General features: G+C 41.6%; 1 protein-coding gene across 7 annotated transcripts in view; it reads right to left on the minus strand.

Annotated features, from left to right (window-relative positions):
- Positions 1–27,264, minus strand: part of SRGAP2 (SLIT-ROBO Rho GTPase activating protein 2) — a 200,704-nt gene that overhangs the window by 52,575 nt on the left and 120,865 nt on the right. For 5 of the 7 annotated variants that reach the window (XM_081916305.1, XM_081916302.1, XM_081916303.1 and 2 more), the window contains 5 exons: positions 20,979–21,194; positions 20,303–20,431; positions 7,564–7,788; positions 3,579–3,680; positions 2,960–3,157 (listed from right to left, as the gene is read on the minus strand). In XM_081916305.1, coding sequence (XP_081772431.1) covers positions 2,960–3,157; positions 3,579–3,680; positions 7,564–7,788; positions 20,303–20,431; positions 20,979–21,194 — 870 coding nt within the window. The remainder of the gene's footprint in view (positions 1–2,959; positions 3,158–3,578; positions 3,681–7,563; positions 7,789–20,302; positions 20,432–20,978; positions 21,195–27,264) is intronic. The other 2 variants (XM_081916306.1, XM_081916304.1) reach the window with 1 other exon arrangement.

The following is a 27,264-nucleotide window of genomic DNA, read 5'->3' on the forward strand; positions in this document are numbered from 1 at the left end:
ACTAGCATTTTATTATGGTTTTTTAAAAATGACAATCTGTACAAGAGAGCCTTTATCTGTGATTGATGTTTCTGGATACTACTGTAATGGACTGGAAAACAACAGCAACAATTTATAAAGGGGGACTACAGTATATTGAAGTTACTTCCATTGCCACATACCTATGAACATCCTATTGCCCCAATAATTCTCCATAAGAACCACAAGTCTGTACTTAAAATGAGCCACACAAGAATTACTTACAAGCACTCAAGCTAGCGCAATAAACAGCAAGCCAAGTCATTTTCTTCAGAAGGGACTGACCAGTGAGAAAAGCACAAATCTACACAGTGACAGGACAGGAACCTATCCTAACAAGCAGTCATCTTCTGCACAGCTAACTACAGTGGTACCTCCTGTTATGAACTTAATCTGTTCTGGAGGTCCGTTTGTAACCCGAAACCGTTCTTAACATGAGGCGTGCTTTTGCTAATGGGGCCTCCCGCTGCTGCCGTGCGACTTCCGCTCGCATTGCGGGGCAAAGTTCGCTACCAGGAGACCTACTTCCAGGTTAGTGGAGTTTGTTACCTGAAGCGTTTGTAAGGAGGACGGTACATAACCTGGGTTCCACTGTAGAGAGTTTGGAAGAAACAGCACAGTTATTTTTCTCCCTCCCCCTTAGCACAAGGGTTGCTTGCAACTTGCCACCAGAAATAGCTGGCCAGGGTGTCCATGAGTTTTCAGAATATGCCCCCTATGCCACTTCAAGAGGCAGGCCTGCTTGTTAACAACATTTCTGGCATGAAGCCCACCCAGACTGGATTAATGAAGAGGAGGTGCTTCTTTAAAATATGACAAAACCCAGAACTGGAGCCCTACTCATGATCAACCCTGGCTGCATGAGCTGATCCAACGACATATTTTGGGGAAATTAAAATCGACAAGATGTGCAAGTGTTGTTGTTTGACAGATCGAGCCTCAGGATAATTTTAGATGTCTGCTGAAAATATCCCGAGTTAGGTGGTGGCACGCCTGTAGAGCCATTGCAGACAAGCATGTAAAAAGCTCCCATAAAGCACTAGAGTTAGACAGGAGGAGAAAAGTGCCAAATGAAAAAAGACCTTTCCGATGTCAGGTTTCTAACATCTAATTTAGACCCACCCCAGGATGCTGCAAATATCTTCAAAGCGGTGCATCTTTTGTGTCCTGCCAAACTTATGTCATATGAAAATGCAGTTCTACTGATGGTTTACCTTTGTTCCCTGCATTTCCTCCCTTCATTAACAGGAATGCTCAGCCATTACCCGTTTTTATGTCAAGAAACCCCAATCTAATTGTTTTAAACCAAAGCCTCAAATTCTTATTAAGGTTATTTATAAGTCTCTCACATAGCAGATCTATCAAGTGTTTGAACTAATAAGAAAAAAGGCTGTTTATACAACAGCCTCTTTCAATCCCCACTTCTTTATCCTGGGTACATGTATATGACATGACAAACTCCACTTTTATTCCCTGGAGACAAAAGTCTAATATTTTTGGCACGGGTTGTGGGTAAGCATGGTACAAATGAAAACAAAGCATCGTGCATGGGTAAAATTAGTACGTGCTTGTTAGAAAAGAGAATATGTTTTCTCTAGAAAAAGAAGACCTGCAAGTTCAATTAAATAGCCATTTGCACAGCCAGGGAAGTCAATTGCTTCTTAATTGAATCACTTTCCCCACCCACATTTTTCTGATAAATTCTCTTTCTAAGCAGACCTTTTAATTTAATGCGGCATTTGAAGTATTTTGAGTGCTTGTCTAAGGGAGTAATACACTCTCTGGTAAACCTATTTATAGGCAAGACTCAACATAAACCATCCTGCCCAAAGTAATTTACCTAATATATAGCATTTATTCATGAACACTATCATTCTTTTAAGAGGAATAAAAATCTTTTAAATACTGCAAAATTCATTAAGAAGGGCAAGTTTTTATTTAAAAAAGAAAAACCTTCTATACACATGCCCTGATCCAAATGAATGCCCATGCAGTCCTGTTTTTAGAATCTAAAATATCACTAGTCAGCTGTTAACCATGGAAAGTGGAATGGGGCGGGGGATAGAAGCGTCCCAAACAGCCAATGATCAGGGTTTTAGGTAAAAAAACATTAAAAGGAGACTCCATGTGTACAAGTCGGGTTGTTAGAATGGAGAAGGCAACTGTGCCACATGGCTTCTCATCCAGTTAATACACATGCTGATGGCAGGGAATGATAAGGAAGGGTTGTAGGTCAATGGGAGGCATTTGCAGAAGAACCCAGGTTTAGTTCCTGGCATCTACCGATAGAGCTGGGAATGTCCTCATCTGAAACCCAGAAGAACTGCTGCCAGTCAGTGAAGACAATACTGAGCTAGATGAACCAATGGTCTGACTGTGTATAAGGCAGTTTCCTATGTTCCTTCCATGTTTCTTATGGTCCTAGCTGTAATTTCATCCACATTTCAGGAAAGCTTTCAGGAAATGTGTACTGAAACAATGGATAAACCGATGAACAATTTTCAGTGAAAGATTTTTTTCTTTCACTGCAAAACTCCATCCTGAAATCAAATCAACCCCAGATTTAACTTTATCAACCTGTAAGCTTATAAACTGATAGAACAAAGACACCTTATTGTGATGTGTAGTTTAGATGCAATGTTATTTTTGCTTACATTCCACTTAACAAGACGCAAACAATATTAACAACGAAGAGCTCTGTGGCTACTTAAAGACCAACAAATTCATTATGGTGAAAGCTTTCATGGATGAACATAGGCTTTCAAAGGAGTGGGGGGAGATAATCACACAGACACTGAACTTGTAGGTGGGCCATTCTCATTATTCCTCTCAAGAATTATGCTGACAGCTTGTTAGCCAGAACTGCAGACGACACATACAGTTTTCCAGCTGCAACACATATCAGCTTTGCTGCAAGCGTGTTAAAAGTCAGGTCTCTTACCGTGAAGTAGAACTGTTCTGTCTCCTGCTGATTTGCCCGTCTCTTAGCAATGCTTGGCTTGCTCATGAAGGTTTCGGAGACTGTTGATTTTACAGACTCCATCGAGTTGCTATACTGGAAGCAGTCAGAGACATCGAAATCCTCAATGGTGACGATATCCTGGATAGTCTGCAGTGTGGCTTCCATTGTTTTCTTAACCTGACAGAGTGAACACAAGAGAGGAATTATAAAGGGGGGGGGGAGGGAGAAGAGCGAAGGTGAGAATGCAGAGGAAAATGCCTTGTTATCACTCGGTTTGTCATTTACTGCAACTGAGGGTCTGTGATTCTCAAGCATAACACAACACAAGAACAGGGTCTACAGAGAAAAGTGGCTGAGAGGAGACTGAGGATTTAATCTTATGCACACTTTCAGTTAACATTATAGCATAGGTGGAACAAATTCATGAAACCTGGACCAAAGCGTACATAACTGTACATCTAACATTTGCTGTTTGGTTGCCTTAAAAAATTGTGCCTGAACTGAAGCTTATATGTTTTTATCTCCTCCAACATATTGTCCAGACTATGGTAAAACAGCAAGGGAAAAGACCAATAAAAAATGGAATTTGTTAGCTTACCTCTTCATTTTCTATCTTCAGCGTGGATAGCCTAGACTGCAGCTGCTGACACCTCTGCACTAACTCACTCTGCACGGGCTGCTGGGCACACAGCTGGGACACCTGGAAAAGAAATGGAACTTTCTAGACATTTGATTCTTCAGCTCTGCACAAGTATGAGAGGTGTGGACTGGGCCACGGAACAAATGAAGTCCTAGGGTTTCATAGGAGAAACGGCTCAGGACCACAATATCTCAAGAACTGCAGCTCTCCATATGAACCTACCTAGAACATGAGATCATCTTCTGAGGCCCTTCTTTGTGCACCTCCTCCATGAGAGGTCTGGAGGGTGGCAACACGAGAATGGGCCTTTTCTGCAGTGGCTCCCCATTTGTGGAATGCTCTCCCTAAGGAGGTTTGCTTGGTACCCTCATTACACACCAGGTGAAAACATTCCTCTTTAAACAGGCCTTGGGTTGACTTGACACTGAATGTCCTTTTTAAATGTGCTGTAGAAGGGATTTTATTGGTTTGCTTCTGTTCTAAGTTTTGTTATGTATTTTATATTTTTTATATTGTAATGATATGTTGTGTAAACTGCCCTGAAATCTACAGGTGTAGGGTGGTATACAAATTTAACAAACAAACAAACAAACAAACATTATTTCAGGCAGGGGCTTTTCCATGGGCAATGGAACAATCTCTCCATCTCCTCACCATGTACCTCCCTAAATTCGTTCTGGGTTTTCCTTCAACCCTCCAGAGTAGATTTGGGACTGGTGAGAGGAGATAGGGAGGGAAGTCATTTTGTGCTAGCATAAATATTTAATGCATACTGCATATAGCTTTTCTTGAACCAGCATTGACCTGTGAGCAAGGATGAGAGACAGGGTCAAAACTGTCCCTAAAAAGGATTGTGGAGATACATGTAACATGTAGGTGAACCCAAAGACTATGCCAGGCTTTCTCAACCTCGGCCCTCCAGATTTTTTGAGACTACCATTCCCATCATCCCTGACTACTGGTCCTGCTAGCTAGGGATCATGGGAGTTGTAGGCCAAAAACATCTGGAGGGCCGAGGTTGAGGACCATGCTGTTTGGTTCAAGCAAGATTTCTACCCATTATTAACAAAGATAATTAAATATTTAAGCAAATTTAATATATTGTAAGGAAACACAAGGGTCAAGGACTCATAAAAAAAATCCATCCACACAAAAACTGCCAAGGACATGATTGGCTTGGGTTGGTTGATTTATCTTGGCTTAATAAACTGAGGTATGAGCCTTTCACCTGTATTCACAGGCCTCTTCTTTCTGCCCTTTGCACAACTCATGATGAAGTCTTGAATTAAACATAGTTTCCTATTTTGTCCTAAGTGGGAAAACATGCTTACCAGTTTCAGACAAGCAACGATCTCAAAGCAATTCCAAACCATGGTTGAAATTCTGCTTCTTACTGAAGCTGGTAACTATAACTTCCCAGTTGGGATGAAATGGTAAACTGTGATTAAATTCCTGGTTTAATCGTGGTTTATAACAAGCAAGAAGAGATGGGACTGATGTGCTGAAGAAGAAAAAGCTTAAATTATGAAGCCAAGATATGATTATCCCAATGTAGTATCTTAATCTTCCATTCCCTGCTCAAACCTGTTACATTAAGGGTAACTCAATATCTGCATGCTCAAATTTAAAGAAGCAGCCTATTTTTATTTTTAATCCTGAACTTCAAAATACATTGTTGGAGGAGAGTTTCTTTCAAGCTTTGATTGCCAGTTAAATCCACTGCTGGATGTGCATCTAGCCCTTGGGCAGATTTCAAAGCAACAAGATGATGCTATAAAAAAGACAAAAATCCAATACAGCTCTGTGGGGGGTAAAAATCAATGGAAGGTTCATCATTTGCTCTGACATTTGAACATATTTCAGAACCACCGTAAGCCTCTATTATTGGGACAAATATGGGGGCTGATGGCTACATGAACTACTGTATTTTCAGATTTCACTGAAGTATTAGAATATTAGAATATATTAGGATATTTTACATTTGCTTATAATCTTGGGACACCCAAATTCAAATCCTTACTCAGCCAGGAAGCTCAATGAGTGACTCTGGGCCATCTCTTAGCTTAACCTTTCTCACAGGGTGGTTGTGATGATAAAATGGTGGAGGGAAGAACTATGCATGCCACCATAAACTTGGAGGAAAATTGGGATGTAATTGTAATAATAATCATAAATTTGGGGTTATAGCATATACATGAGATTACAATTACCAGAGCAGATATGGAATTTAATGAATTTTATAGTATAAAGCAGAACTCTGGATGGTACCTGCATCACTGAGATATTCTCACTTCCCAATGAATGCAGACATACAACAACAAATTTAACATTAAGTAATAAAGATTTTCTAACACTTTTGTTCTCCATAATAGTGACATGAATCAAGATAAGCGATTGTGCCCCTTTGAATAAAGTTGTAACACCCTGCATGGGATCCAATGGTGCTTGCTTCTTCAACAACATGAACTCTAATATATCGCAGCTGTGTGCAACAGCTAAGAAAATTCCATGGATAAGAACACTGAAAAAAGACCTAATGCAAAGCATCTGTGATAACCGTCTCTTGGGAGTAGATACACTGACTAGATGAAGGAAGCATGCAATAAATACCAGAGGAATATGCAATGAAATACCAGGCTTCAGTTTTATGGCTCACCATCCAGCATGCACAATTATCTGCCTTTACAAGGTATCTTGTTATATAGGAAGAGCTCGGGGGAGAGGGGGGACAAAAATGGATGACTTTGCTATTCTTAGTTGGCACGTTAAATTCAGTGACAGGTTTTACAGAGGATTCTGTTTCCTATGCTGTGAATTAGTGGGGGGAAACTCAACTTGGGTGACCCACTGGATATATAATGCAAACAGTCAGAGTTTTACATGCAGATATTAAGGGGGAGAGTCTCAAGAAACAAAAAACTAACTTACAGGTTGGGATGAAACATGTTGATACCCACCTTTGAATTACCCCAAGTCTTGTATATTTTCAGTAGGGCACAAAGACTCCTTTTCCCCCGGTGGCTTTTAATAGTTAATATAAACTTGGGTTATAAATTGGGGCTATTGTGCTATGGTCTGTAGTTTATCTCAACGATGGATTTATTTATTTTTTCCTTTAGTATTACTATGAAATTGATATTTTTAAAGGTTTTTTATATTGTACTTGGATTTGTATTTTTGTAAATACAAAAAGTGGCCTATAAATCCATTCAATATATAATAAATTAAAGCACTGAATTTGAGAGCTCATTTCTCAGGCCTGATTCGCAGCCATTTTCCAACATTTGAACAACAGTGATCACCATGAGGAGACAGATTCACAAGACAATAGTTGTACAAGTTAGGTCTTAGAGAAGCGAAAGAGTCTCTTATGAAGGAAGGAGACCAGCTTGAAGAGGATATCATTAGAGCAACCAGCATAGAAAACATATAACTAAATAAATTAATGGCCAACAGAGCAGAGTTTGTACTACTGAGTTTTCCAAGAGAGCCACCAAATAGATATGCAATGAAATACCAATCTTCACTTTTATGGTTCACAATTCAGTGAGCAATTCCTGTACATACTACATAGTAATGACACTGAGCTTCAGCTCTCTTATTTATCATGGTGCTAGGAAATACTGACAATCTCTACAGTAAATTATTTCCCCAATTAATTTTATTCTAAGGGTGAAGCAAGTGGATCATTTCTTTTCTAAGAAGCCATCATTATTACAAATGAGAAGATACCACAAACTGATACTACAAATTCACTTTCTCTTCTTACCCATTAAGATATATAATTAGGACATTCTTCCAGAATTTGATGCCCGGGCTGAAGGCCAAGATGTCAAGTCACTGACCAATTCAAGACAATTTGCTTGATTCCCTCCACAATCCTTATTGTGACTGGACTGGAAATTCCATTAAATGCTTATTTATGAAAAAGAATAAAACTAACCATGTCTCCCATGTGCGGCTGAAACTCAAACTTCATGGGGGGGCAGAAGACATTGTTGCACATCTCCATGAGGCGCTGCTTGTCGCTGTTGGCATCCAAGTTCTCCACAGCATTCTCAATGGCATCCAGGCCTTCGTGCTTTGATTGTTCTAAGTTCAGCTCTGCTGACAGGAATGTCCTGAGTGCCCTACCGAGGCTGGCATGATATCCCAGGTCACAGCACTGCTGGAAAATAAAAAGAAAAAAGAAAGGCCATCTGAAACTCAAGAAGCTCTACAGGACACAGAGGTTATAATTTATCAATGTTTTTACATGCATTACTCAACACGTTTATTTCAGTCTCAGAAGGTCCAATCCACTAGATAAGAAATATGAAACTGATGTCCAGAGCTACGTAATTTATGTTTGTACCAAAAACTTAAAATCTTGTTTAATAGTTACACCATGTTTAAAAGTTACACCATGCAGCCAATTTTGGATTGTATCAAATTTTCTCGTGTGATTCAGCAAGTCTTAAACTGCCAACATGGGTTTCTTCGGCTGCTTATCAGGTAGAATCAATGAATGGACTCAGCTCAATTAAACAATCTAGAACTCTCTGCTTAATATTGATCTGCCTTACCAAGCCTAACTCACACTTGCAGATGTACTCCAGCATTCTGGATTGGTACCATTGTGTGTGTTTCTCTCCTGCTCTCAAGTCTTTCAGACTCACTCCCTCTCTGGATGTTGGCCCTGACTGCTGGGTAATTATGCTCATCTTGCAACTCTGATCTGTTAAGCCTGGGTGACCTGATTTACCAGCTCCTGCTCATATCCTAGCTGGATTGCTGCTGTTTCTTTTCCCAAATGCCAGAAAGCAATATGGGCTTAGGCTCCTCTTTAAATAAACTGCACTTGTTGGCGACAATGGAGAAGAGTCTCTGAAGAGGATCTTAAGTAAGCGCTGCAAGGGATTGGACCTTCTCAGTGGCAATGACCAAGCTTTACAACGTCCTTAGACATACTTACCTGACATCAACTTTGTTAACTTTCAGTTACTAAAGTCCACATGCCTTTAATGATATCTATTTGGAGACTGCATTGAATTGTTTTCAATACATTGTTTCTACTGTTCTATCCAGGAGTACCAACTTCAATAAAATGGGGGGGGGAGCCCCACCCTGCATAATCAATCACATGACACAGTGCATACAAACCATTTGAATGGCAATGTCCATCAACTTGGGGGGAGGTGGCCCCCTCAAATATTTTATTGGGGGGGTGAAGGCCCCTCAGCCCCTAGGAGTTTGCTCCTATGGTTCTACCCACTGCTTTGGGGTGTATGAGATGTTAGGGGAGGGATATTGCTCTTTCTGGGGTAGTTTGACCACCTTTCCCCACCCTGTACTTAGCTCACACCTGTGGTTCCTAAAAGCTGTCAGCATGTGACAGCACCCACACCCAGGGAATAGCTTTGGCTGGCTTGCTAAACCAGGTGTGGATAGCCAATGGGTCTCAAACCCTTGGTGTGTTGAGGACTTCCATTGCATGTGAAGACAAGCTCCAGCGGATTGAGTGGATGAGACCAATAGCAGTCAAAAAGGTGGTTTCTGCATGTGCTGTAGAAGGAAGTCAGGGGCAGATGGGGTTCATCAACCCGGGAAGGTAGCCCATCTAGGAGAAGGAAAATTCTGGTCCTCCACTGCGCCTTGAGGGACAATTTGGGAGAAGAAAAGGCTAAGGAGCAAACCCTACACAAATCAGATGTGGAGTCCTTAAGATGGTTGGATGGCCCCTTGTATGACTCCTTCCAGAAACTCCTGCAGCCAAGCTGGTGCCTAACCACTGCTTTCCTTTGGAACACATGAGGAAGGCTGGGGCGAAGGGGTCCTCATCGTCTGGGCTGCCCTAGGCCTCAAAATCCACTACCCAGGCTTGAGTCCTGGGGAGGTCACTTTGGTGCTGCTAACACAGCAGTTTGACTTTGCCCCTGGAGGCACACTCAAGTGTCCCTTGAGGCAGACAGATGCCAACAACAACATTCAACTACTTTTATTGTCAGCTTATCATACTCCTGTACTTTATTGTGTGAAGGGTAGGAATGCAATATATGAAACAAATACTAAAATGTTCACTCAGATTTTGCAGATCGAAGGAAAGAAAGTGAAGAAAAACTTTAAAAAGGAATCCCTTTAGTCAAGCTCTTCCCGCACTTCTGACAACTTTAGCATATTGTTCATGAAAGCCAATCTGCTATCCAAACCAAATCATATTACTTATGGGAAAGAAGCTCCTGCCATTTCTTCATCAGAAGCAGATTTGATTCCCCCACCTTTTTAAAAGAAATCAGTAGACCAAAATAAAAAAGAGAGAGCGTGAGCAAAAATTAAATATGCTAGGAAGCCATCCAAAAGGAGGAAGAGCCCATCTGCTTGATGGATGCCCTCCTCTGGAACTGAAATCAATAGACTCTCCTCCTCCTGCATAATTATTTTGGGCATGGGAGAGGCAAGGCATGAAAATAAATGGGAGAAAAAGAAGGGGAGGACGGAAAAGGGGAAAGGGAAGGAAAGGACTGCAACCCGAGCCACCTTCCAACGCTTTTGAAACAAGTCTTGCCATGGGCTGCCACAAGATGCCTGGGTACAGTGCCAAGAGGCTGTGGAGTGTGGCAGGTGTCGAGCTCTTATAAAGCAGCAGCAGCAGCAGTTGCTGGCTTTACTGGAAGCGCACAATGGGAGGACGTTCAATTCAATCAAGATGCACAAAGACCAAGCACAAAAACAAAAGCAGCTTGATTGAGAATTTGCACATGCAGAGGGTGGTTCATTGGGTAAAAAAGCCATTCAAGCAGTTGCAGCTTTGCTGTTGCACTAAAAGTCCATGTTTTACACAGCACAACCCTCTTAAGAGGTCAAAACTTAAGAGAAGCACATGGGTCAATCTACTATGAATCTCCCATTGTGGATGGATCCCCCTTGGATGCAGTTGGCAAAATACATCCACAGTATTTGGATTTATCTTTATAAGGAAGACCAGATAGTCAGTCAGTCTCTCTCTCTCTCTCTCTCTCTCTCTCTCTCTCTCTCTCTCTCTCTCTGTGTGTGTGTGTACCTGGGTGCATGTCTCCATCCACAGAATGAAAGAGGAAAACAGTTATTAATATTTTATAAGCCACTTCCATACGAAATCTGGAGGATTATATTAAGACAACAGCAATGTTTTCCATCTTTATAGCAACTGTTGGCAGTAAACATTTTTCAGCACTCCTTCCCCATCCATAACATTTACAAATGTGCAAAATAACATATTTATAAGTGTGTCTGTCTCACTGGACTTTTCTAGGTTATATAAATGTTTGATGGAAACGTTCTCCAAGGAAATCAATGTTTTATAAGAATTTAATGATAGCTCATCCAAATTCACTTCTCAGCGTGACAGCTGATTAACCCATTACTAGCTAGGAGACTTTAAAAGTGCTAACCTGGAAGGCCAAAGGCCAAGAAAATACTCTGCACTTCAAAATTCAATTCAGAATACTCCATAGCTGGTCACTAGGGGGAAAATGCTGAAGAGAGGGGCCATAATGAGTATAAATGCAGCAGTGCTAGATACTGTGAATGGCTAAAATAAATCAGTACTAGGAAGATCTTGATTTTTTTGTATTTTATTTTTTACCAGTAGTTCTTAAGCATCACTGATGGGAGGAATACTCTTCAGGTTTGCTTGTTTTCTGCAGGTTAGCTTCTATTCTTTCCTTAACACCACCAGACAGGAGGATGCCTGAACAATTATGCAAATTAAATCTTAATGGCTGCATTTGTCTTCTATAGCAGTCAGCCAATAAGCTATGCAGGAGAGTCATGCGCACCCCTCCACTGCAGTTGCTTCCTGGGTTAAAGAGACCAGTCTCTCCATCCACTGCAGTGCCACAGTCTGGATGAATATCATTCTATCTCCTTGCTCATCAGGTTGATAATGGAGCAAGGGAGGGTTAAAGAATGAGTTAATTCTCCATAAGTTGGTACAAAAAAGGTTTTTCTTCAAGATGCAGTTGGAGAGTACTCATGACTGTCTTATTTCTGTTGCTGTGCAGACTGGCACAGAATGATGGCTGTGTTGGATTGTTGGATCAGAAGCTCCAATTTACAACATTCTGAGGGTGTGAAGAATTTTGGTGGTGAATAGTGTAGAAGAATAGTTGGAGACAGAACTGGAAAGACTTGCAAAGCAGAAACAGAAGGCTGAAGTTGCAGGACTTTGGCAACTTCGAACTTTTTGGACTTGCTGAGAACTTTAAGCAAGGACTCTGAAAGTTGAAAACCCTCTCTGGGCTCAGAGAGAGAAGCCTTCCTGAAGCAACTGTAGCAACTGTGTATAGTTTGTGTGTATAGTGCATTTTGTGTTTACTACACTTTGTCTGCTGTGGGGAGTTTAATTGCATTGCTGAACTTCTAACTGTGCATAGTCACCCAAAAAGTTATTACGTACAAACATGCAACAGAGAGCAATCTGCATCTGCAGCCATGATCTAGATTGGGCTGCACAACCTGCAGCCTTCCAGATGTTGTTAGACTACACCTCCCATCATCCCTGATCACTGGCTATGCTGTTTGGGGCTGATGGGAGTTGTAGTCCAGAAACATCTGGAGGGCCACAGGTTGTGCACCCCTGATCTAGATGAACACTGGCTGGTGCTCTGCATTTCCTTAACCTATTCACACCATATTGGGTAGGTGGGGTCTGGGCTTTGGTGGGCCACCAGTGAAGCTTGGAGGGCAACCTCTGCTTCAAAACAGGAATTTTAAGCACCCAATCAGATTGGGATACAAATCTGGGGTCTCAATGGGCTGGATCCAGACTGAAGGTAGCCACACCTGCTGTAAATGGTACTAAATAGTAACAGTCATTATAAAGCAATAAAATGCCCAGTGCATTTGGTTGATGACAACTTTCCTCAAAGGACATTGATATCACATATAAATAAATAAAAAAAAGCCATAATTCAGACAATTATAAACAAAGATTGAAATATTTTTAACTGTTCTAATTAAGTTCTTGTTTTCTCTGTAATTAAAAAGTGGATTGTAGTGTGCTTGCATTACTCTTAATTTCTTTATCTTGCTAATTCCTTCCTGTTTTTCATTTACTATAAAGATCCATAGACTGTATTTTTTAATCAAGTGTGCCTTCTTTTAAGAACTTGATTATGTTGTAAATCCTTTCATATGCCTGTTTTTCTAAGGTTAGAAAGCTTCATTTTATATATCTATATATTATCTATCCAATATTGTGCAGAACACAAGTGTGTCTAATGACAGTTTATATTATGATCAGTTGAGGTTACAAGGTTTATTCCATGTTTAATGAATTTTATTGTCATGGGTTGTTCTACTGTAATTACTGCCCACATTTAGAAACATAACATTGCCATTCATTTGTGATTGTATTTCATTTTTATGAAAGCCACTTTGTGAGGACATTTGTGAGCTAAGGATGCATCTCTTTCCCCCTTTGCCTTTGATACCTGAGATGAGTGTTTTGAAGGCCCATCTAGTCATGTTACCTTTTTAACTTTTTTTTATTATTATTTTTAAATTGTTGTAACCTGCCCTGGAACCAGTTTGTGAAGGACAGGTAACAAATTTACTAAATATTTTAAATAACAATTATGTACATTATGGCCATCATTTTATATTTGTTCTTTCAGTGCTGTCATCTACCAAAAATCAGTCAGCATTTTATTGTTTTACCTCTCATTTTCCTTCCTTCCTTCCTTCCATCCTTCCTTCCTTCCCCTCACCTCCTTACTTTTTATTCTGCGAAATACCCCACCCAAACCCAGGAGCTGGTGTTTAGGCAATACATACGTAATACCAGCCAAATAACATCAATCCTTATCTCAAACTACTTCCTTGCCTCAGTCTCAAGAGCCATCTAAAACTGCACTAGAGATCACCGGCCAAGTTTAAAAGCCACCATAGCAGAGGTTTAGAAATATGATTGGTGTTTTTATATTTTAGGGTTGTCTAGACATAGAGGCCAACATCTCAGTGTCCACCCCAGCAGTTCCCCACTGGAATTTTCACCAGCTTAATGCCAATCTTATTAGCCAGCTGAGCTCTATGGCTGAGCCAACCCCTGCCCCTCCACAAGCATCCTCAGCTAGGCAAACCCATTTTTCCATTAGTGCAATATTTATTTAGCATAAAGGATTAGCATCAGTTCAAAGGGTTTCAGCGAATTCAAAACCATCAGGGAATTGTTACAACTGAATGACTGCATTAAAACCTCCAGTTGTTCTGATTAACAATGAATTCAGCCTGCAGTTCTAAGCAGTCCAAGTGCGTCTTTCATTGGTATGGGTGGGCTTTTGCAATTTATGCCTTCTTAATTCTGAGTGGATGGCTTCTGCACAAAGAAGAACAGCATGGAACAGTTAGGCCAAGGGAGCCAACTTTTGGTTTGCTTTTACATTTTTCAAATACTGCTTGAACACTTATTGTTAGAATATGGTTTCCCCAAACATTAAACCTGATTTTTATACTTACTGTCTCAACAGATTTAACATGTGATGTGAATGCAAGGGCAGTAGCGCGGTGGTAGAGCACATGCAGAGAGTCCAAGGCCCAAGGTACTGCCAGGTAGGACGACTTGGAGAGACTCATCTGAAACCCTGGAGAGCTATTGCAAGTCATTGCAATGAGTTAGATGGACCAACGATCTGACTATGTCCCTCTGTTTCTCTTTTCCTGGCCTGAGTCACCTCAGCTAAGTCACACAACTGTCTCCTGTCTTAGAGCGAATTTTAACATAACAGCACTCACAGGGATGATCCAACAGTATTCTTCTGTTAACTCACCTATGGAAAAATGTCAAGCCCTGGGCCCCTGCTTACCAGCTTTGTGCCATCATATGGCGATGGGAGGGAGCAAAGAGGGCAATTTCTTCTTGGATGCAGCTGATGGCATGTTCACACAGAGGCTGCCATGCCATGCTCCTCTACCCCAGGAACCAGTAAGTTGGGCTTTCCAACTGCTGTGGGAGGGGGCAAGCAGATCTTAATTTTCTTCCTTTGGTTTGCTTCTAGGGCACAAATTATATGTCTCGGGCAATACGCCATTGTTGACTTATCCACCCACTCTTCCTAAGTTCTAGAGTTTTTCCCCTTGACAAGATCAGAGGTGAGCCACCAAGCTGACAGGTCTACGAAGCAATTTTAAACAGAGTGCAATATTGTTATTATATATTTATTTATATCCCACCTTTTCCCTATGATAGGGCTCTGCAACGCAAGGTTTTTGCCATTGGCACAGCAATGCTGCCAGTTTGTTGACCGATTGCATGGTCTAATTTTACTGTCACAACTCTGTTCTTGGCTGATAAGGCAATGGGCCAGATTCACATCTGGAGTCAGCAGGGGTGGGAAGCCCACTCCCAAAAGGACAGTCCCCCTAAGGCCCACCTCTGGAGCTGGCATGGTTGCCTCACATTCAGGTCATCAAACTGGTCCATGGCATTGGTTTGGACTGCGGTCATTCCTATATACCTGCCATTCCCATCAGCATTAACCTAGCAAGTGAGCTGGGATGGCTGCATCAGCCAACAGTCGTGTTTTCCTTCCCCTATGCCCTGTCAAACTTTGTGAGCTGTAACCAATAAAGATGTATGGCCTTCTGACTTGACCTCAGCCTATGTAAACCTCTAGCTACCCAGACACCTGCTCCCCGCCCTGCCACTCCACAGCACAACAGCACAGCAGTTGTTACAACCCCTTCCAAAATGTGAGGTGCAATCCTAATTTTCTCAGAAATAAGTCTCTCAATTCAGTGAGACTCTCTAGAAGGTGTTATTTAGGATTGCAGAATAAAAGTACTATCAAGCACAGCAAACTCTTTATATAGTTAAAAGATTGGATGAAAGCCTCTCGCGTGAGCTGGCTCTCTCAGCACTCAGAAATAGCAAACAGTGATGCATTGCTGAAACTAATGCTTTTGCCTGGCACCGGTGTATAACCAGACAGCTGTGCCAGTAGAGCAGCCTTAGGGCTCCTGGGGAGAAGCGTCACCCTGTAATCTGGATAAATGATGGCGCTTATCTCAACTCCTTCAGATTACCGCTCTGTGTTTAAAGAAGAGTTAAGGATTTATTAAGGAAATCCAAACGAGCTCTAACAAGATTCCCCCCAACGCATGCCTCAGGGAAGCTTTCTAATGGCACAGAAAGTGAAAATTGTGAATAGACATTGGCACGGGTAGCTATCCCATATTTCATGGCATTTTACTATGATCGCATCAGCCTTCTCCTTTAGTTCTTCCATTAGTTCCCTGGTGTTAATAATCTAGTCGTTTTTAACTCTGACTGTAGCTTGTCCCACATCTCCCTTTAACTGTGATCATAATCTGGTCCCATATCCCCCTTTAAACTCCTCACTCCTTTTGCAACAAATTTATCTGCTGTTGGTTGCCTTTGTCTTCCATCTCTGTGCTTTCTGTCATGCCTGGAATGATTTCCTGTTTACTTATCAAGCCATCTCCCCCTCCTCCTTCCTCAATATCCAGTTGCTTATTAGCCCAGCCCAACCAAGCAACCCAAGTCTCACCTGATGCTGAAGAGTCAGATTCCGTGGCTTTAGCCAACATTCCTAGACTGTGGTACCCAACTCTCCCCTCCCTTTCTACCAGCCAAACTGACTGCTCCCTCATTCTTGACTCACCTGCTTAATATAGGCTCTAAGGCTGTCCTAGAGTTATAGATAATGTCGCACCTGCATATTGCTGGCACTATATAAAACATTAAAGAAAGAAGCTCAGCATCAGCAGTTCTAGCACCAGGCATAGCCCCTAGAAAATTATCCTTCTCATAAAACAAAACAAAACTGTACATGTTCAGAAAAAGCAACGTTAGAGCCTTCATGGACCTCTACCACTTCAAAACGCACGTAGGAGAATCAGATTTTTAAAAATAATTCTCAATGTAAGGTGTTCTTAAAATCTAGGAAAAGGCTAATCAAAAACATTTTTTCTCTAAGATGCTAGTTTTCTATCAACAGGAAGTTTTACACAGGAGAAGCACTGAAGCAAATCACTAACTTGAATGCTAAAATTATATTCTGATGAGGGTGGTACCACATAATTTGTATGAACATGTACATCTCCCCTTAGTAAGTCAAATGTAATTACCATGCATCTCATGCATAGCCTTAAGAAAACAGGATGACTTCACTTGATGCCCTCTAGATCATTCAGATAAATTAAATGGTGGGTGTTTAAGGAGCATTACAGAACAGATCTCGTTTACGTGTAATTCGTAAGTACTTTAATTTTTTTATTTTTTTTTAAATAATTTTTATTAAGATTTTCCAAATTAAAACAAATAACATCCAATTCATAAACTTTTTTCCAATATCCAGGACTTCCCCTCCCCACCCCCTCTTGTGTTCCAAATCTTCCAAAAAAACAATAAAATTCAACAAATTCTTATTCCCAAAATACACTCATCCTCATTAACTTAATTTATCCAAATTTCCATCCCCTAAGGTCGATCTATTCCCTTCCACGAGTTCCCCCCTTTCAAATATAATACAAATAATAATAAAATAAAAACAAATAATAGTTTTACAACCTTTGGATTCCAAATTTCCCTCCCCTCTTTCCCTGTTGCATTCCTCCTATCCCTCCACTTCTAACTTCTTCCTGAAGATCCCACATTTCAATAAATCCACATCCCTCTGGTCCTTTACCGGCCTTTTTAAATTGCAAGTGTCCAATCATAAAAGGGGTCTATCAATAAAAAGGGGGCCCATTTCTTCTATCCAGATTTTTATAACCAGGAGTAAAAACCCCAAATTTATATCCATAAGCTTGTCAAATCTGGATATCCCAAATGTTCCCACCCCAATTCTATCCTATTCTTGTTATTTCTTTGTTCTTACCAGTCCAATCTTAAAAGGGGTCTGTCAAAAAAGGGGCCCATTTCCTCTATCCAGACTTTTATAACCAGGAGTAATAACTCCAAATTTATATCCATAAGCTTGTCAAATCTGGATATCCCAAATGTTCCCACCCCAGTTCTGTCCCATTCTTGTTGTTTCCTTGTTCTTGTCAGTCCAGTCTTAGGAGGAGTCTATCAAAAAGGGGCCCATTTCTTCTATCCAGATTTTTGTAACCAGGAGTAAAAACTCCAAATTTGTAACCATAAGCTTGTCAAATCTGGATATCCCAAATGTTCCCACCCCAACTCTGTCCCATTCTTGTTACTTCCTTGTTCTTGTCAATCATTCTCTTCCTTTTTACTTCCCTGTTCCCTCACAGAAATGTTCTTTTTCCAAAAGCTTCTAGTGTCTCTACAGAGGCTTGTTGTTCAAGAGCAAAACATTGCGTCATGTTCCTTTCAGTTTTGAACAGATAGATCCATTGTTCCCGGTAGAGTGAAACCCTCTGTAGACAAAATAATGCTCCATTTCTGCAGCTTCCCAGGAGATTAAAAGTTCCCTTCAACTGTTCATGTTTCCCGTCGAAAACACATGCAATATCCCTCAGCTCCTCTAGATGGATTACAGTAACAATGTTCCCTTCCGGATCACGTCCACCAGTCCAAGTAACTTATAAATCCTTATTTGAAACAATTTATCTTCAATTTATAGCAAATGTAGCCGGCAAAGTCCTCATAACAAAGTCTCAGTTTTATTATTCCGTTTTGACAGCTCTTGACAGCTGTCAAAACCTCCGCTTCTATTCTCCAGGCACTTTCACGGATCGCTCCAGGGGTTCGGGGGGGGGTTGCTTTTTGATACAAATTCCACTTTTCTCCTCCAGCTCAATCTTATAATTTTCCCTCGCGAAGTTGCAAGTTCAACAAGATAAAGTTCCACTCGATCTTAGTTATCCAGTCCTTTGTTTTGGCTCTTCTACAATTTAGGGGGGGGCTGACTTCCTTTTTTCCACCTCCCCCGTTCGCTCCCAATTTTTAAAAAATTTAGCTCTCTTTTTAGTCCATATTCCAATTACTCACGGGTTCTTCTTTTAGGTCCAAATTTTCAATAGAAGAAGTCAGCGCTCTCCGCCGGATGGCTCGCGGCTGCGCTCGGCAGGGATAGCAGAGGACTCAAAGCACCACGCTCCTCCCCGGCACCCGATCCACAGCCTTTAAAAAGGCTCTTCACGAGTCGGGAGGGCGCTAACGGTGCCAGCCGAGTCTCCATGTCCACGGCCTCCGTGGCCGTGGTTTTTACGGGTCCCCGCATCGCCGGTGCGGTAGGACCCAGCCCCTGCCGAGCAGGCTCCCTCCGGAGCTCGGAGGGAGCCCGCCATTCGGCGATGGCGCCGACCCGGAAGTCCCGTAAGTACTTTAAAATCAGGCAACAGCCAACATACAAAAGCAAAAGAAAATAGAAGGTATCCACAGGGTGATATGATTCTATAACAGCACAACTATTCTCCACCAAGACAAAACAGGGTTTACTAGTATTGCCAAAGCTTGCACTTCACAGCAGAAAGAACAGTAAAGTTCTCCAATAAATACTTGAAGTGAGCTGAAGTGAGCATGACCTGTTTGATTTTATGACTGGCTGAACAAGGAACAGTGGAGAGCAGGCAAAGACGATAAATTAATGTGCTTGTTTGGAGGCCCCTTCCCCCCAACCCCAACCCCCAAATTACTCTTAGGGCTCCCCAATGGCTATTTTTAACTTTGATTACAGGACGCTATTACAGCTGCCACCAAAAAGCAGAGAAAGCAGTGTTCAGCAGTAATCAGCTCAATATAGTTACTGCATCAGTCCTCTCGGATGAAAGTAGAGAATCCACACAGCAGATAATGTTTTATTTAACCACACTCTGATAGACTTGGATCACTTTTCAGTATTAGCTACTTAATCACTTAAGAATGTAAAACGCTGCAATTTGTCCTACCAGCTTTTTAGCTTAAGTCACAGTGGTCCACAATCCTGCTTCCCATGGTCGCTATGGTAAGCAGTTCCACTGCCCTATGGGGCAAGGGCAATAGGAGCCCCACTTCTCTATCCAGCTTGCAGTTGGGCACAAGGAAGGAACTGAGTTGCCCTGAGATTTGGACAGTCCAATACAGCTACACTGAATGTTCTAGTACTCCCCTTTCATACCATCCCATGCCACAACAACTCTATACTTTGTTCCTGTCCCAGAGGGAAAGACTAGAGATGGCAGTGTGGGCACCCAGTTGTAGAGGCACTCTGGGAGACTCAGCACTGAAACAAACCACAGCTGGGGGAGAGAAGAATGGAATTGTCCCTGACCTCACACTGAGATGCAACATGAGATCAGGAATGAAAAATTCTAACCCTATGCATGTCTGCTCCAAAGTCACACCCACTGAGTTCCATGATGTGTGTATAGGCTTACTTCCAAGACTGAAATTTCTGTGCACTCTTATCTAGGAGTAAACTCAATTGAAAACAGTGAAATTTACTTCAGAGTAGGCATGTATAAGATTGTGCTGAAGGAAGGGCAACAACCTGGAAATCACAATTTTTTGCCTGACTAGCAAGGCCAGCCAAAGGTTTTGAACCCCCACATAATGAGTTCCATGTTCACAAACAACTGCCCTAGCACTGCTGATCTCATGCAATTGCCTGAGACACCACTCTGTACACAGGTACACAGATAATCCTGAATCGTACGGTGATGACCAACCACACATAGTTTAACTGAGGAGAGAGACATAATGGGGTTTACAGCAGCAAACGTCAGTGCATGGGCCCAAACAACAGTGTACTTACATCAATGAGATCAGACAGGTCATGGATGTAATACTTGAACACAGATGCATTGGTGGCCTCCAGAGCCAGCAGATACTCATTTCTTGCCTTAATCGCCTTCAGTTTATTTTCTGTGTATTTTGCCTGGCGCTGAAAATAAACCAAAAGGAGTTTATTAGAAAGAAAAACAACGAAGAGAAGAAAAAGAAGTGTGGGTCTCACGCAAAGAACACATAGCATTCTTCGACTCTCAACATTCCTCACTGTTGGACCTGAGCTCTGTGAAATCTTCAATACTTTTAGACAAAATAAAAGCATCCTGTAAGTAGTATGTAAACCACATACTTCTTTGGTGATGCAGGGACACAAAGGCCAATTGGCACCCCGTGGGAACATCACTGCATAGGATTATTTGGTCTAGTCCCACAACTCTACTTGTAGTTCTCTATGCTGAACACACTACAGAGTGTTACTTGGCTTTGGCACCAAGGAACTATGCGAGACACTGAAGGCCTGAAAACCAAAACTTCCAGATTCCCTGGAAGGATGTCAACATTTCCCTGACAAAGCAAACAAAAGCCATCCACTTATTAATTTATTGATTTCTCCACTATTTGGCTCTGTCTCCTTAATACCCCTATAGATACCGCATTTTGCAGTCACCCAGCAGTTTAATCCCATCATGCTGCTCACACACCTTTTCTTTCATTTTCTCAATCTTCTTGACTGAGCTTCGCCGGACATGTTTTTCTTCAAACTTGACACTGGAGGCTGAATCAGGAGAGCGTGGGGTTTGCTTATCCTCTTGCTTCACAGACTTGCCAATCTGCTTCTCCTCCTGCTTCTCTGCCTCTTTCAGCTTGCTCTGAGCACTGATGCTGTCGGCATTGTACATGTGGTAGGTCTTCATCACCTGCAAGAGACAATTGTCCAACAGTTGAGTATAGGCATTATACCTGCCCTGAAGTGAAAGGCATGACTTTCACTCACCCCAGTCAACATACCAAGGCTTCTACTTTACACTTTTAAATATTTCAATTCTGCTGTGCTAATCCACAAATATACTGTTTTATATGGTTCGTGGAACTGCACGGACCTCCAAGGGTTAGTATTCGGAAAGGTTTCAGAACATTCTAAATGTGTTTAGCTTATGTAAAGTGATACAGTGGTACCTTGGGTTACAAACACTTCAGGTTACAGACTCTGCTAACCCAGAAGTAGTACCTCGGGTTAAGAACTTTACCTCAAGATGAGAACAGAAATCATGCGGCGGCAGCGGGCCGCCCCATTAGCTAAAGTGATACCTCAGCTTAAGAACGGTTTCAGGTTAAGAACGGATCTCCAGAACAAATTACGTTTGTAACCAGAGGTACCACTGTACAGCACATTATAAAAGCACAGAGAAAATAGCAAGGAAGAACAAGAGATGTGTGTAAGCATATTTCTATTTCCGGTTGGAATACGACAATGCAATGAACAGTGCAATTAAGAATATAAAAGCATCTATTTGGAATTAGGAAAATAACAGTCTTTAAATGTGATTCCATGGTTCTATATTTCTCCAGGATATATGTTGTTTTTTTATTAAGGAAGTATGAACAACTGCCAGGGGAAACACCAAAAGTGGACCAAAACTGACTTGTTCCTTTCCTTGCTTGCAATGCTTCCAGGTGGCCACATGCTAAATATACGTGAGCTTTAGCAGTGTGCTTCACATACGTATGAGCATGCTTGGTGGCTACTTCCCACTTTGGGGAGGCTAAGTATGATAAAGTTGGAGAATCTTTGACCAGGGCTTCAACCTTAGACCTCTATTAAACACAGACACTCCCCTCTCCACCTCAGCATCTCCTTAGCCCAGCTTTCTCCTCATCCACTTTTCTAAAACGTGATGAACATATACCGTATTTTTTGCTCTATAAGACTTACTTTTTCCCTTCTAAAAAGTAAGGGGAAATGTGTGTGCGTCTTATGGAGCGAATGCAGGCTGCACAGCTATCCCACAAGCCAGAACAGCAAGAGGGATTGCTGCTTTCATTGTGCAGAGCTCCCTCTTGCTGCTCTGGCTTCTGAGATTCAGAAGATTTTTTTCCTTGTTTTCCTCCTCCAAAAACTAGGTGCGTCTTGTGGTCTGGTGCGTCTTACAGAGCAAAAAATATGGTGACTTCTGCATTTTACTGGGGCAAGAGAAGGAGAAAGACATAGGCCAGTGGCAAATGCATTATGGTTTAGTTATTGAAAGTCTTTTTTCCCTTGCCTTTCCACGTATTGTGTTCATGGTGGCTTGCCATAATGAAGTTGGAAAACAGATTGTTATTTTAAAAGTTTATGAGGTCTCCAAATGTTGTCATGCTCCCCCATCCCCAAAGTGTCTTAGATATTCAATACTAACTGGATTGTAAACACGCTCAGCAGTGAGCAGATATCTGTTCCAGCTTTGAAATCCTGACACAAGCCAAACTCCCGCCTCAAGTTCTTTCAATTTTTTGGCACAAAGCTATTGACTTTTGTTTCACCTCAGTTTGAACCTGGCTATATTTTTTGTTAAATCAAATACGCTCCCACTCCCTCTCCTTCTCCATGTGTCTCTCCTCCTGTAGCAATTAAGCAATGCTTCTTGGTTACAGAAAGAAGCCGCAGTTAAAAATGCAAGCCCGGTCAGTGTTAAAGTGATGTGCTGAATAATTTACATGCCAACGTGGAGCTATCATATATGAAAAGATGAAAGGAGGCAGCTAGAATAATAGCTTTAAACAGGGCAGAGAATTAGTCTCTCCTGCCTCCTTCCATTGAGGGAAGGAGACCCAGCCCAGAAACTGGTTATCTCCATGCTGGAACTGAAATAATAGTTGGCTTCTAATTATGTTAGTATCATGGTCAAGGATCATATCAACTACATGAAGACCCAGGACAGAAACATAGCTGCTGTAAACACCACACAAACAGAGGATGTTATAGGTCACCCTTTTCTTCACCACTCTCAACACCACCTGGAGTCACCCTTGCAAGAGGAAACTGATGTGGGCCTCTTGAGACTTAGGCCATCTTGCTGTAAAGCTGAGTGTAGGCAGATTAGAATCACAGCCCTTTCTCTCAGACTAGCAATTGCCAAATTTTCAGGCTGCAGAGGCAGCAGAAGCATCACATTTCTGATAACTCCATGCTTTGTTTAAAAACACACATTTGTTGCTAAACTAGAGATAAAGGAGGAAACTTGAGTTTTATACAGTATTGTAAATCCAGCTCCCAAATGCAGGAAACAGATGGTGCATCATGCTTTTCCTGTACATTGGGCCTTGAGCACATGCATTGTGGTGGCAATTGATTCTGAGGAAGATGCTGTGTCTTCTACTATAGCTACTATCACTAATCATGGGATGAAGGAATTCTATGACATCTTAAGGGATTAATGAATAATCAGATCAATAGAATGACTAAGAGGTTTAACGTGCAACCCAAAAAAACACTGTAACTGTATGTACAACTTCAGTTGCCAGGTAGATTGCTCTGTCAGACAGAGATGCTCCTGAAGTGGAAAAGATTTTCTAATTGTAAGCATCAATGGAGTGAATTTTTTTTAAAAAAATAAAAAATATTCCCATCACTTTAACAGACTATTAGTCAGCACAGGCTTTACATTTAAAACAAATTCTCTCTCTCTCTCTCTCTCTCTCTCTCTCTCTCTCTCTCTCTCTGCCTGAAAGAACTGGAAAGTACTCTCACAAGTGTTCAAAATCCCAATGGGTTAAAGCCATTATTTTACCCAGGGATACATGAAGTCCCTGCCCCTCCTTCCGCCTGCAAATGATTCATCGCCCTTTTGAGATCATTTTCTTATTTCCCAAACTGTAATAGCTGACAAAGCTTTTTATGTAGCCATGGCGTATTGTTCTTTCACAGTTAGGCATCTAGATTTCTAGTACCGATGTCACTGGGTGAGTGGGTGGGAGCAGCAACTGCTAAAAACAAAACGACAGCACCTCAATAACAGGATGAATGAGCATTGGGTTTTCAAATGGCTGAGTCATGTTCCACAAGTGAGCCACAACCAGCTAAGATGTACTGGTACCACCTCCACCATTTGAGGCCCCCTGCACTTTGCTATTGGTCATTATGGAAGAAATTGGATTGCACTGGAAAAATTATGCATGGCGTAGGTTAAGATATCTAAAATGACTGCCTGTCAGTACATGCCTATGTACGCAAAATTGACTGGACTAATAGATGCAATGTGGGCTGAGTTGAATAAGGCAAAGAAGCAGTAAGAAGGGAGAGAGGAATGGAAGGTGAGGTCTGTGATTAACACTGAGGCTACGGGAAGGTCTCTGGCCTGGAAAGATCAAATGCCACTAGCTTAGAAGCCAGGTTTATATCTATCTGGGATTGGTCAGATTTTAGAAACCTTTCTTTACTGGCACCTCATCAGTTTGCTACTAGCAACAACTCTTCACTATCTCTTTTTGCCATTTGAAATTGATATGGTTAGGTCAGTAAATGTGCATTCCCTCAAATTATGCCGTAATTATAGAATTTTAAGAATAGGATCATGGGTCAACAAAAATTATGGGCCTTGACTTTATGGAGTAGATCGGGGTAGTCAATCTTTTTTATACCTACCGCCCACTAATGCATCTTCCTTCATGGTAAATTTTCCTTCCGCCCACCAGTGCTCGATGGAAGGAGAATTCAGCTTGTGCCGTAGAACCCCCTACCGCCCACCTAGAATCCTGAAACGCCCACTAGTGGGCGGTAGGGACCAGGTTGACAACCCCTGGAGTAGATACTCAATTTTAAATATTTTTAAAGGCTCAGTAATGGCAGTTGTAGTCAGAGCAAATGCCCATGCCCTGCTTCTAAAACAGTTACAACAAAATATCCTTGGTCAAAGAAGAAAAAAGTGAAGCAAACAGTGGAAACAACAGCATACCCCTAAAATGGCATAGTGCTGTATTATGGTTTGTTTCTGCTATTTGTCAGAACCCGATATTTAGATGCTGGAGAGAAGCATGCAACATCAGCATAATGAGCAATTATTTTATCTGGAACACAACTCTCCCGATTTTCACATTACTGTTTGCTCTGAACTTGAAAGAATGTTAGAAGTGAATTGCAGTAATGTATAGGAAGTTCAAGTGGTGTGTGTGTGTGTGTGTGTGTGTGTGTATGTGTGTGTGTGTACACACACACCAGTACATTCTGGTTTCTCCAGACAAGAGCATATGATAGAGGGAGTCAATACGGTGCCTTCCAGATATTGTAGAACACCAGCTCCCAGCTCCCCCAACTAGCATGGCCAAAGGCCAGGGACAATGAAGGACACAGTGCAATAACATCTGGAGGCAACCACACTGGTTATCTCAGGCACAAAGTAATGTTTTGAAATGATTCTACACACATTTCCTGGTACATTGGGTCCTCCAAAACACTGCCTTGTCTCCATTAAAGTATTCCACTAGTACCCAGTTAAAAGTAAAATTAGCTGGTTGTAGATGTTCACTGTGATGCACGAATGTCATGTATGAAAGACAGGAGAAAATTAAATGATGCAGCTCAGCAGTATTCTTTCAAGAGAACTATGGCCTGGTGATACACCACCACACAATTTAGTGCTATTTTCCTTTCTCAATATAGTTCTGTCCAGAAAGTATGCAAGTCCCTGAAACTCTCATTTAAAATAATGCTAAATACGCAACAGCTAGGGTGGCCAAGTTAAACACTTGGCAGTCACTATCCACATTTTTAAAACAGTTATCCTCACAATCACACCACACTGCTGCTTAGTAATCGCAATGACCTAATGACATTGTTGCAAATCAGCACAAACGTTTTCCTATAGGAATATGCTTGTGGATTTAGCAAGGCTAACTATTCCCATTTTCCAGGAAGCGAGCTAAAAACCACAAGCAGGACGCACCCTCCAGTCTCCTGCAGAGTGCTGCTGTTATGTCGCCACACCAGCCTAGCGCTCAAAATGCTAAACATCTGCAGCTGGAATTTAGCTAAGTACTAAAAATTCCATTGTACCACACCAGGCAGTAAAGGTCCTGAAATGCAGCTTTAAAAAGGCATTTCCAAACATTTGGCCACAATAAACATAACCTCTATTCCTCTGTAATTTGCTGATTCATATTGGTTCTGTAAAATCATTCTGGATCTAAACTTAGTGTTTAATAACCCCCGCTCTGTGTTAGGGTCAATGTGCTTCGGGTAACAAGAGCATTCCTAAAGCATCTTTTCACAGAATGTGTGGAGAAAAGACTTTGACACTGCAGCAACCCCTGTTGACTAGGTGGAATCCAAGAGCACCCCCTCTTTTGAGCAGCAACCCCAAAGAAAACATTTGCACGACTGTTTCCAAAAATAGAGGCAATTTGGTCACAGTTGCTGTGTAGACAGATTTAATCAACGCCGAACATATCCCATTCAGCTGTGCAAGAAGAAATGTTTTGCATGGGAGACTTTTATTAACACTTTCTTCTTTCTCTCCAGGCAATGAATCTTCCTTGTTCCTCTTACTAGCTATACTGCTGAGCAGAAAGGCATTAAAACAGAAAGCTGGTTGTGTAACAGCTAAGCATACAAACTGTGAGCCTGAAGATCCTGGCTCAAATGTTGCCGCAGCTCATCGGCAGGCCTCAAACCAGAGAGAGAGAAGGAGAGAGAGAGTTTTTTGCCTAAGTCCCAAGGAATGGCCAGAAGACATGGAAAGCCACCACCTTCCTGCAGCCAAGCAGATCCAGATCTAGTTAGTATCTGGATGACATGTGTATGCTGCCTTAGTCTGCATGTTGGAACAAAAGCAGGATATTAACGTAAGGAAATAAACAATTCAGGGATGCACAGACTTCTGGCTTGCAACATCTATGTTTTGTTTACTAGAACCCTGAGAGGCACTAATCAGAGCCAGATATAAAATAGTAGGTGGGGCAGGGGATTTTGCTCTTAGAATTAAGCAAAATGATGCTTTTGGGCACATACCCAGC

The sequence above is a fragment of the Podarcis melisellensis genome (assembly GCF_964234715.1).
Source record: "Podarcis melisellensis genome assembly, chromosome: 6".
NCBI classification, from domain to species: domain Eukaryota; kingdom Metazoa; phylum Chordata; class Lepidosauria; order Squamata; family Lacertidae; genus Podarcis; species Podarcis melisellensis.